A 12,848-nucleotide genomic window follows, 5' to 3' on the forward strand; every position below is an offset into this window, starting at 1 on the left:
GTAAAGGCAAGCAGCAGTATAACTGTACTAACTTCTTAACATTTATTCAACTTAGAAACACACACAATTGTATTTAAATGCCATACTGTGCCAAGACTGATATTTGCAACTCCCCACTGCTGGAATTATATAGGAGTACACTGTAATTTAAAATCATTTTACTACTTTAAACAACATAATTCAAAAGAAAATGGTTAGCAAGACCACGTTTTTTTCTGAAGTACCTTGCTCAATTTAGAAATCTTTGCCAGACCAAATATGCATCAGTATTTTTTGAAGGAAAAAAAGCCCTCATTTAATTTAAATTAATACAACAGGCACCATAGCACTGAATTAAGAATCATACATCGTCATACCTGCAAGAACAAGTGAAGCATCAGCCTATCAGCTAGTGCTTCAAAGATAATAATTGTTCTAGCATAGTTAACTTCTTAAAACTTCTTCCTTCAGAATTACCTTCAGAAATACCCTTGTGGTAAAATCCACAAGGAGTAAATAAATTTGATTGTTCAGACACACAAATAATAGCACTTCAACTCAAATAATACCACTTTGTAGCTCCAGCAGCAGGCTATCTATTTGCATCAGATCAAGGATGCTCCACTTCTTTTTCAAATAATTTTATTTTTAATACTTGTCTGCAAGTATGAAAAACTTTATTCAAAACCAGTACTGTTCAAAGCTATTTACCTAAATGCTCATAAATGGAGCATTCATGGAAAAGGCTATACTTGCAATAGTAAGGAGATGCACTGTTAAAGTACTAGACACATATGAAAAGATCTCGCAAGAAATAATAGTTCTATCAATGTCCATATATATGTAGGAATATTTGGAAATTATCATTACTAATCACAGAATCCCAAGGTATTCTATTTATATACTAGGTATTTAAAACAAATGTCAGTTATTAGAAAGAATGGATACATTCCTGGTAATACCTGTTTCAGGGCGTTCTGCTCCCAGTCCTGCTAACAGATCAACAGTTCTGTTAAGGTCTTCTGAATTGGGCCCCTTCTCTGACACAAGTCCACACAGGTAACCCAGGGATTTTAACTGTAAGAAAAAACATGTTTGTTTTAAATAGGCTACAAAATCAATATAAAACTCCATTTATTCTGTTGCATCATTCCTACAATGCGTTTCCACTGTTGTCATATTGTACTGCTTATAAGACCTGTATTAAAGTTGCAGGGGGAAAAAAGTACAGAACCTTTCAAAAGTAACTGTTTCTCAGAGTAGAAATCAATTTTATTATGAATAAAATTCCATATAAATTACTGACTCAAGTAACATTGGAACGCAGGTACATACACAGATGTCCTTACATGCATAACATTTAATCAGAATAAATCCTTCTGGTTTTGCATATAAACCTGAACAAAGCTCGAGATGTTTGACAAGTATAACGAAAGATAATTTCTAATAAGTGTGTCCCTATTTTTGAAAACTATATACTCAAGAAATGCAGGCAGCCTCTAGTACACTAATTAGACAAGCTTGCAAATTCACCCAAAGAGTTGCATTCAGGTGAAAGCCTTCTTGAAAAGAGATGATTACCATAAGTAATGCTACAGGCCTGGGGAAGAATGGTTGGAAAGCTGCTCAGAAACAGACCTGGGCCAGCTGAACATGAGCCAGCAGTGTGCCCAGGAGGCCAGGAAGGCCAACAGCATCCTGGCTTGTATCAGAAACAGCGTGGCCAGCAGGACTGCCCCCCTGTACTCAGCACTGATGAAGTTGCACATTGAATACTGTGTTCCGTTTTGGGCCCTCACAACAAGAAAGACATTGAGGTGCTGGACCATGTCCAAGGAAGGGCAACCAAGCTGGTGAAGGGCCTAAAGAACAAGTTTCATGGAAAGCAGCTGAGGGAACTGGGGTTGTTTAGTCTGAAGAAAAGGAGGCTCAGGGGAGACCACCTGAAAGGTGGTTGTAGCACAGGGGTGCTGGTCTCATCTCCCGAGTAACACGTGATAGGACAAGAGGCAATGGCCCCAAGTTGTGCCAGGGGAGATTTAGACTGGATATTAGGAAAAAATTATTCAGCAAAGGGGGTGTCAAGCATTGGAACAGGCTGCCCAGGGAAGTGGTGGAGTCACCATCTTTAGAGGCATTTAAAAGACATACAGATGTGTCACTTAGGGACATGGTTTAGTGGTTGACTTGGCAGTGCTGGGTGAACAGTTGGACTCAAAGATCTTAAAGGACTTTTCCAACCTAAACAATTCTCTCATTCTAACAGTGCTGAAACAATACCACACACTACCGTAAAACCGCTTCTAAACAGCAGCGAGTATGCTTGATACCCAGAGTCAGCATAGGATACTATCTTAAAGAAGTTCAATTGTGTTGGTCTTTTGGTTAATTTGCTTAGAATAAATCAACCACCAAGGTTAGCCCACAAAAGAAAAAAATGTGTCAGCTTGTCACATTACACCACATAAAATAGGGATGGCCATTAACTTCGTTGTTGTTGTTAAATTCTTCTTAATTTTGTCACTAGTTGCTAAGTTTGGTTTTTTCTCCTAAATTTCAGTTCCACCTTACTGCTACTCATTATTCTACAACTTTTTCCTTTACCCTTTGTGTAAGAAGAACTATGAATGGGAGGAACATTTCCAACTTAGGTACACACCTTTCATAGAAATATATAAGAAGCATGGGAAGAACAAGACAGAGAACCCCATATTAAATTCTGTAATAGAAAGTGAAAAATCTGCTCCACAGAAACAAATGGTCCACTTCAAAACTGTAATACTACAAATACAACACATCATTTGCTTACCTTCTCAGTGGCATAGCTCCATAAGCCAACTGTGTGGGAAACATTTGCATCTATCTGAGCCCTATCACAGCAGCCTTCTATTCTTTGTAAGACTTCCAAACAACTCAAAAATACCCAACAATCCAAAGCTCCAGGAGGAACAGAGACCTGAAGATGAACAGATTGAATCAGCTGGGAAATAAGCATTAGTCAGATGAGAAAAAACATTTCAGCAAAATATTTTTATTGATACAACATAGCAGAGTCTCTTAGAAGAACTTATTCTAAGAATACACAAAAAACCCCACCAGGCCAACTCTCACTACCTCCTGAATACTTTCTACATATTAGCTCATGAAACAAGAACAGTTAAGCAACTAAATAGTGATTATATTAACTAGATTTGATACATTCACCAAGATGGAAGAGTCCTTGGAAAAATTCCCCAAATTTGGAAACAAAGCCTAAGGAAAGCAGAGTTAGGAAAAACTTCTGTGAATATACTACCATTTTCCTAAGGAGACATCAGATCTAACTGAGACTGAAGTTTAAAGTACACTAAGAAGGTTAAAAAAATGGGGAAAAAATTAGTCTAAGTTTCCTTCTCAAGAGTAAGTTTGTTAATGAAAGGATAAGACATCTGTCATGGACAGCTGGTTAAAGAATGAAGATAAAAACAAACAACTAGACAAAAAAAATTACCAAGAAGGGGTTATTAGTCAGGACATGATAAAGAAAGATAGTAGAGTTTGATACAGAAAACATCACAAAACAAGATAAAGATGAGCATAACTAAAGATCTGGAATATAATGACAATAACGGTGTCTCAAAATCCCGTTTATAAGCAAAAATATTCCTTTTAGAAAGACTATGAAAGTTTTGAAACCCATAATGAACTAGGGAGTTGACTAATGTGATAAGAAAGTTCAATACGCAAGCCCAGTGTATTTGAAACAAAAAATAAAAATCTGGATTCTGAAATAATTTTCAGGAAGAGAAAGGTCATGAGAACAGCATAGTTTAGATTTCCGCCAAATGGTGTCAAGCCACATTCAGAGATTTGCCTGTATTAAGAAAAAGGATCACAGCAGGGATAACTACATGCTATGCATAAGTAAGTGTCACTGTCTCACAGCTTGAACACCTGCATTCAATTTGGATCACCACATGAAGAAAGAAACAGCAGAAATAAGAGACAGTGCAGGGAAGAGTCCCAAGACTGGGGGCACAGGACAGACTTACGGTGGAGCAAAAAGGGGAACTGCAGTAAGCACCTCCAGAGATTTAGAAGGCTGCATCTATTTAGTCTGGAAACTAAAAACACCCACACTCACAACTACAAAACACACACACAAAACATTATATATATATATATACATATATATATATATATATATATATATATATGAGAATTACATGTTAGTTTTGGAATACATGAAGGTGTCAACAAAGCATCTGAAGTAGATTCTCCATTTTTAAATATGGATAAACAGATGAAACTTACTACCACAGTGCCAGACAGGCAAAAGTTAGGAGCTACTCTTTTAACAGCAGAGATAAAACTAACAGAGAACCCATGGGATTAAGGACATGGATGAGTCACGAAGTGAAATCCAGAAATATTTTTATGCACTGTGTTGTTCTTAAAAATGTATTTCAAGTCATAGACATCTGTGGTCATACATGGAGGATGATCAATGTGCAACATCCCTGATAAAAGCCTCCTCAGAGGACTAAAAAACACCAGTAGAAAATAAAGTATGGAAGGAAGAGGGGCAAAGCATGGAGGCATGCAACATGATGAAAAGCTTTGAGAGCTATCACTTGTTTCTATCTCCCTCTTCTGTCACTGGGTAAGATAGGTAGAGACACAAGCATAACACCACAGAGCATTATTAGGCACATAAAAGAATCACAAAGAACCAAAAAAGGTGATCAAAACAGCATCCAACTCATATGGGAGCAAGTAGCTCTACTGTAGGTACTGTTTCTAATTCAGAACTGCTTTTTGTTACAGACTTCTAGCCTGCATATCAGCATCCTAACCACTCTGCCTTATATTCTTCAGTACAACACTGCTTCAGATTTAAATGATGGGAATTATAGTTCAGGAATTGGTAATAATCCAGGAAAGAAGCAGACAAATTACCTACCAGGTTAAGAAATCAACTTCCCAGGTGGAGACTAGAATAACTAAACAAAGGTTTGTTTCCAAATACCTTTCCAAAGACATCCTCATGATGAAGCATTCAATGGTAGCACTGTTAGAATCTTTTATTAAGGCCTCATTTTGATAACTCAGAGACAGTGTTTACTGTATGCTGGTTGCCAATATCAAAACTTCAAAAATCTTGCTAGATCATCATTGAATAAAATAATTAATATAATGGAATGTATTATACTGACTCACTTCTAATAGTTTGAGTTCTTGCACACAGTTGTGAAGAAGCTCCAACGCTCGCTGGGAAACCTCCCATGGCCTCTGCAGGAAGATTAATAACGTGCACTGGCGAGAAAATAGGTAACTACGCAAGTCCAGTAGAGTGGCTTCTTGATTCTGAATGAGCTCTCTCTTCTCCATGTCTATTGGTTTTCGCAGTATTAAACCATTCCAGCTCCTCACTGGCTGGCAAAAAAATGTCAGCCAGTTTGCACCATCTAAGTAAATAAAGTTAATATCCAAGAATCAACCACTGCTTTCTACTATAGCATCTTCCTCCCCTCCAGAGGTTGTAATCTGGCTTATTCTTTCTAAAGTTTATCTTATGGATAACTGACTTAATATCTTAACTTCAAAAACAGAACAAAAAAAACAAAACCCAGCAAATTTTCCACAGTTAAACAGATAACTGAACTTCAGCACACTGAAACCCCATAGCATTTTGTGTTAACTGTGTATTTGTTATTAGCCTACTGGCAATCAGTTTGTGATCTAGCAATTAAGCCTACCTGAAGTTTAAAACAAATAACCTTTACCTACTTAAGTATTTCTTACTCAGTCATCATGAACAGATGGATCCCCACTTTCAGGTATAGCATCAGGTTCAGTCAGGGCAAATACATGTCACTGCAATTACTCCTGCACTATATTTTTACCAGATTCATCACACATACCTGATTAAAGCTGTTACATAACATCATGTGCTTTAGCTCATTAAAACAATTTAAAGTTATTTGATACTTCTTGCACAGTATTTTTTCTTGGAAAAAAAGTTGAAACTTCTGTAGTGCAGATTAAACGCATATTTCTATTTAGTTTTGCACTGAATAGCAAATGTCTCATGTAATTTCAGGCAAAACAACACATTTCTTCTGGAAGCTCTTTATTGAGTGACTTAACAGCGAGTTGGGAAAACGGCAACTGTATCTCAGTCAGATCAATACTGAGGTAATTACAGAGTTACAAGGCTCCCTTTGTAACTATCACCTGGTAAGAACAAAACACAGCTTTTTATTTAAAATTGCTTCTAAGCCTCAGATGAAAAATAAAACTTAATGAGAGAATAACTGATATACACCTGAGTTTGCATACAGCATAAAACAAGACCACAAACTGCTTTGTACATCTTCACTACAATGTGCCACCTTTTTCTCCCATGTACGCATAAGGTACCCAAAGCACTGTGTTGTTTAGCAGAAGCATATTGAAGAAATTAATATGCTTAACATTTATTAACACCTATTTAACATTTATTAACACTTGAGGACACTTACCACCAGCCCCAAAGTTGACAACATATTGAGAAAACAAGGCATCCAGTTCATCATACTGTACTAGTGCATCTTCAAATTGTTGCAGCATCTCAAAGACAAAGGCCAGTTCTTCCTTTTGACACACAAGAAATACAAGGATCATATTACTGATATTAGTCATGTCTGGTATTACAGCCTGCACCCATCCATACACAGAGCTCTGGGGATTACTTTTTCCAAATATTCTTCCCCTTCCAATATTCACACATGCAGGGAAACCTGCCATTGTAGCAGATGTACCATTTCTTCTTAACACAGGGAGGTCCACAAAAGAAGATTAAGTCATACAGCTTTGCCAGTAAATTCTGGTGTGGATTCAGATCCTGACCCACTACAAGCTATTGTTCATACATCAATTAAAAAGCTGATGTTTAAAAAGAAAAAAAAAGAAACCAACAAAAAAATCAAAACCCCAAAACTGAAGACTCATCTCTCATAATGGTAATATTTTTTCCCCCTCTGTTTACACTGTGAAGGCATCAGTTGCAATATCAGTATAGGTATTACAGGCACAGTACTGGGACAATTATCCAAAATTCAAGAGCAACTACTGAAACTCTTTCTAGATGCAATTTTTTTTCTTCAGTGGAGGTCCATAGAACTTTGATTCTGCTTTTGTGATAGCACTGAATGACAACATAACACAAACCTGCTGCGAACAAGATCTAAGAATGCTGCTTTTGCACAACTCTTCATATTTCCTGCCCCAAACTACAAAGAAGGAGCAGAACATTCAAAGTACCAGAAAGCCAACTACAACAACAACAAAGCCTTTATCATAATTAGGAATCAAGTACTCTTCTCGATAAAAAGAGAACCTTACCTGGACCATGAAATACTCGCAGAAGCTCCACCCTGGCTCAGTCCTTTTCTCTCTCAAAGTTCTCATGTCATCTTCAAACTTGCCTAAGTTTTTGGTAAAAGACATGAGAAGCAACGTCCTGAGTTTGGTCAGGAAGGCATTCCAAGATTCCTGAGAACGCGAAGAGTCTTTCAAAGGATCAGAAAGTACCACACATCTGAAAAGGAGATGGATAAAAATATTTTTGAGGAGGTAAAAACAAGGTTCATATGTAAATGCACAGCTGAATGTTGTGCATACTTGACAGACTGAGACTGAACAAAATTTACGTTTTCACTCAACACTAATCTGAGGAAAATACCAAAGCTGAGGGTTATGTTTATTTCTCTGGGGGCAGTATGTTGGGATTTTGACTTTGTTAAGTGTTTTCCACAAAATAAGTATATCAAGCTTTACCTTTTTTGTTTGTTTTTTTAAGCAAATTACGGACACATTATTCTGATTACTTAAACATAAGTAATGCTGTAGCTATCCAAGAAAAAAGTCTGCTTATCAATACAAATCAGCAGAACAGTAATTATAGTTACTCCTGGCAAGGATTATACAAGATACAAATCAAGATCCATTAGATCACATATAGTCAGCTTTTCTAAAATCACCTGAAATAATCCTCCATAATATATTCTTACGATGTGTAAAACCAAATTGACATACTGTATATGCTATATTCTGCTTTTCTCAGAAAAGAAACAAACAGTTCACATTAATTCACAAATAAATCAGCCTTTTTTAGACGAATTTCTTTCCACGTTTTTTCTATCACAATTTAGTAACATTCAAAAAGCAACCAGTACCTCTAAAGGCAGGAAAATCTCTCATCCAAATAAAACATCATTTGTGTTTAGAAAAGTCATCTTATCTTGAGGCAAAATGATCAAACCAAGCCAACCAATCAGTTAGAAACCAAAACCAAATTCAATCAGAGTTGTTCTAAGCATTTGCCCAAGTAATCCTGTAATATATCAAACACTGTCTAGGTACAAAGAAAGTGCTGCCAATGCACAGGATCTTTTAACATGCTGTGCTGCCAGTCACTGTCAGCTCACACCAAGGTACAATGAGTGCTTCCATCTACTCTTTTCAATTTCAAATGTTTATCCTGTTTAAAGTTAACTCTTCAGGTTAAAAGAAAAAAATGTAGTATATAACAGACTCAGTGAACTGTTTCAAAATAAGGAAGAGAGCATATATCAAAGTTGGTTTCAAATTAGCATTTGTGTATTATATTGACCTTAATGAAAGCAGAAACAGCTTCATATATTCATTACTATTTTTCCTTAGAATAAAAGCATCTGAAGAAACTGGCTTTCAGTCAATTATCTTGTAATGGAAAAGTGATTGAAAGGCAGAAAGTACAGTGGTAAAAAAAAAAGGAGCTTTATTGACTTCATATTTCCCACTTACCTCACTCCTGTTACTTGTTATTCTGCCAATGTTTTTGCAAGCACCTAAGCAAACAAAATACCCTCAAAAGTTCTAAAACCTGATTATTATTACACTGCTCCCCTTAAACCTTTTTTAGCCATGGGGAGACACTTGAAAGTTTTTTGAAACACTTTCAAAGCCACTGCAAATCCAGGAAGAACTGAAAATAAAACTTCACCCTTTATCATTTTGTGTCAGTCTTCTCCAAAGCATAGGTCTTACAGTACCAGCAATTTGAATGCTGGACATCAAAGGAAGTCCTTAAATGAATAAGGAACCTGTTACATAGAAAGTTTTTAAATTATCACACCAGTCAAAAGTTTAAAATATTTGCAAGTATAAGAATGCTTACCTGTCACTTTGTTTGTTACAGAAGTCATTTCTTATTTTATCTACTATAGAGGTTCGGGGAAGGATATTTGTTTTGTTCTTTTTCTTGGCATCACTCTCAACTACCACAATTAGCCAGTCCAATGAGTTGTGAGCTTTGAGAACATTCTGCCACTTGGTGATGTCATCCTTGACTGTAGTTTTGTACACTTCTGTGTCCTGGGATGAGAAATGGTGAATCATCAAATCAAACAGCTATTCTCAACAATTTCAAAAGGCAACATTTTTTCCCAACAGAAGACAAACAAAAAGACACATCAAACTGCATTAATGGCAATTAAGTTCACTTACTGAAAGAAATCAAATGAGAAAGTATAGTAAAAGTTTGATGTTTGAATTTAATTTATTTCTACTATTTTGTTTAACAGTAAATACATCTTAGTATTTGGTATCCTATCATTCTTTCAATTAATGAAATTAAGATCTTGAAACATAATTCATTATTTTACACATTCTTGAACTTTACAACAAAAACATCTTCCTAACTACAAAGCTGAACAGTTTTATTCTCACATAGTAACAGAAGTGTGATATTTGTGCCTTCTAACACTACTCAAATCTTAATCTGTTTAAAAGCTTTTTCATAAAAATAAAATTTTAAAAACTCCAAAAGCACTGTTTGGCACTTTTCTGGCTTCTGGGTTGGCTTTAAACAGATCAATTCAGACAACTTTTAAGGACTTTTTGGATACCTTTTGATTGGTCACAGATTAGATGCCACCTTTCTCTGTCAACTGGATAACTAATTCATAACAGACACCAAGAAAAAAGCAGTGAACTGTAGATAAACAGGACTAAGGAATTCCAAATCTTGCCCAGTTTAGACTGCTGATATGTACTAGTAACTGACACATATCAAAGATGCACTAAAGAAAAAATACTTACAATTTAACCTCATGAATAAATTGTACCTAAAATAACCTGGCCATTTCTGTATTAAGAAGCAAATGTGCTGTGCTTCTGCAGTAACACTGTTAGATCCTGGGTTTTGTCACAATAAAGTACTGAAAACAGGTTACTCAAAGGCCTATCCTCTTACGGTCTAACAACATTACAAGAAATACTGTGAAAAGTATTCAAGCTGACTAAGTTTCGGTTCCAGTACTACTGGGTATTCATGCTTATGCAGTGCAGACTTAATTGTTCTAACAAGCACAAAAATCAAATGATAAATACCAGAGAACACAAGCAGAAAATCAAAACCATTTCATTTTTCAATTTGAGTACTCAGTTTTTCATGGTGTTTTCCTAATACTTACACAACATTCTGTCCAATAAATATGAAGAAAAGGAAAAGTCAGAAGAGCCTTATTCCCCTCTTTGGGTAGTAGCTCCTCTTTAAACTGAACAAAATTAGATTCTAGATGAATCATCTTCGGAGCACGGCCATAAGACCTACAAAGTTTAAAAACTGAAATTAACAGATAACACGTACATAGCAAAACACAAAAATGAACATGTATTTTGGGAATGAGGAACAAACTGAAACACTCTAGCACAAACTACCCTTACTGCAGTTTAGTTTTAGTTAACTAAAGTTTAGTATCACTTGCAATGAGACAGATGCTCCTTTCTGCAAGAAAAAGAGCTAGAAGCTTTTCAGTTTTCACTAAAAGATTTCCTGCATCTTTAGGACCATTACAAGTAGAAAATTCCAAATAAGAAAATCTACCATTTTTTTTTCCAATCAGAAAACAGTGGCCATACCAAATTTTTTGCAGGAAAGCACATCTAGTTTCATCTAAGTTCTACCTATATCATCATTAAGAGAAAAGCTTATCACTCCCAGAACAAGGCTGCCAAAGCACATCAAAGCACAAGGCAAGACAAACCCAAAAAGCATACAAGTGAAAAGAGAAACACAGCATTATTAAAATTTTTCTTTAGGTGAAGTTTCCCATAGTTGAAGTGTGGAAATTATCATCCTTATGTGCATATCTACCTTGCTTACCTAAGTTCTCGTTTCCTCTAGTCAGCTGCTGTAAGAGCTTCTCAGAGCACAGCAAATACATAACCAAGTCTAAAAACACACAATGAAATAACATCGCAGAATAAAATGCAAGTTTACCTCCTCCATTCCATGGGTTCTCTAGGAAGCTGCTGTGAAAGTGTAGGATACAAGGAAGTAAATAAATTCTGATCTCCAGCACCTGAAAGTGAGAAACAAGAATCTATCATCCTGTGCAAATTATAGAAGAGAGATTAATAAGATATACTATTAATGTTTGTTGTTTCAATAAAAAGATGTAACTTTGTCTGCTATATGGAAACTGGAGTCTAGTGCTGAACTAGACTTCTTTAAGCCTCATGCTCTCACAATCTATTACAATACTTTGACAAGGCACATACCACATAGACTGTTACAGCTTCCTATTCCAATTTTCCACACAGCTACATAATCCATATACCAAAGAGAGTATCATTCAAACAGCTGGTCCAACTCTAACACAAGCAACTACTTAGCCAGAGTCGTTGGTTAAATAACATGTATTAAAAAAACCCTCAAGAATTTAGCCTGATGACTATTTAGACAGTGATTCACATCCCTTCTGTAGCTGGGACTGCCATGAGAAAATTAGCATTAGCATAGCTCTGTGCTTTACTGGGTTTGATTTCTCTCTTCCCACCATTATGGGGTCACTGTTAATATGAAGCAGCTCCCTGACCACCATGTTCCTGCTGCCTTCAGGAAAATCAGGTCTGCTAAAATGGTGTGGGTCTGCTGGAGCTGGCCCCATACAGAATCACACATCTGTGGTTAAGCTTTCATCACTTGGGCTTTGAACAACTACATTAAATGCAACACCACTGCAGTAGCTACTTGTATACAAAATGGAACAAAATGCAAGGTCTATCATATGCAAAAAAATGTATAATCAGTAGCCTATTAACATTAATTCTTAAATTCTGTTCTTTTCCTTTGGATACAGGGAGGACAAGGAAAAGACAGGCTTAAAAGTAATTTCTTCCAGCTTCTGATGGTTACCAGCATCTTTGAGCAAAGAGATAGTAAACTCTGGAGTAAGGTACTTTGTCAAGACATGTTTGAATACAAATGGACCAGTCAACCATTCTGGCCAATGCACAATGCCCAAATAGTCTTTCATGATTCTTAAACAGAAGACTAGACATTTGACATCTGGCAAACAGACACATCCAAATGAGAAGGGAGTAAGGTCAAAAACATACTTATCACTGCATTTGATCATAATTCTAAAATCTGTTATGTCATGTGCACTCTATAAATCTGGAAGAATGAGCTAGCCCACACTAGTTGAATGGTATCGCTTATTAAATCTCTTGCCCACATGTTGCCCTGACTTACTACAGCTATTGCTCCCTTCCTTGCACTTCTTCCTTACTAGCCACATCATTCACTGGCCGTACTCTCTTTCTGTTGAAGACTGCAATTTTATTCTAAGCCCTTTATTTCCTCCTGTAGAGATTCTACTCTTTCCCCTCCTCCCTCCACTCCATCCTTCCCCAGGATCATTTTCCATTTAAGATTTTAAGAGGCATATAGGCAATTCTGCTATTTCCTCAGTTTTCCACCTGTTTCCTATTTGGAAATTATACATTCCTATTTGGCATTATACAGCCCAGCCTGAACAGAAAGATCTTCAGAGAGCTATGGCTGGAGAAGTACCTAA

The 12,848-nt window shown here is 36.4% G+C and overlaps 1 protein-coding gene across 1 annotated transcript in view; it reads right to left on the reverse strand.

Moving 5' to 3' along the window:
- The window catches only part of TRAPPC10 (trafficking protein particle complex subunit 10), a 44,837-nt gene that overhangs the window by 25,087 nt on the left and 6,902 nt on the right, over positions 1-12,848 (reverse strand). The window contains exons 2-9 of the mRNA XM_034073680.1: positions 11,267-11,348; positions 10,458-10,593; positions 9,161-9,357; positions 7,345-7,540; positions 6,483-6,594; positions 5,179-5,426; positions 2,789-2,935; positions 942-1,056 (exon numbers count right to left, since the gene is read on the reverse strand). Of these exons, the coding sequence (XP_033929571.1) occupies positions 942-1,056; positions 2,789-2,935; positions 5,179-5,426; positions 6,483-6,594; positions 7,345-7,540; positions 9,161-9,357; positions 10,458-10,593; positions 11,267-11,348 (1,233 nt within the window). The remainder of the gene's footprint in view (positions 1-941; positions 1,057-2,788; positions 2,936-5,178; positions 5,427-6,482; positions 6,595-7,344; positions 7,541-9,160; positions 9,358-10,457; positions 10,594-11,266; positions 11,349-12,848) is intronic.

The sequence above is a fragment of the Melopsittacus undulatus genome, chromosome 2, assembly GCF_012275295.1.
Source record: "Melopsittacus undulatus isolate bMelUnd1 chromosome 2, bMelUnd1.mat.Z, whole genome shotgun sequence".
Lineage (NCBI taxonomy): Eukaryota > Metazoa > Chordata > Aves > Psittaciformes > Psittaculidae > Melopsittacus > Melopsittacus undulatus.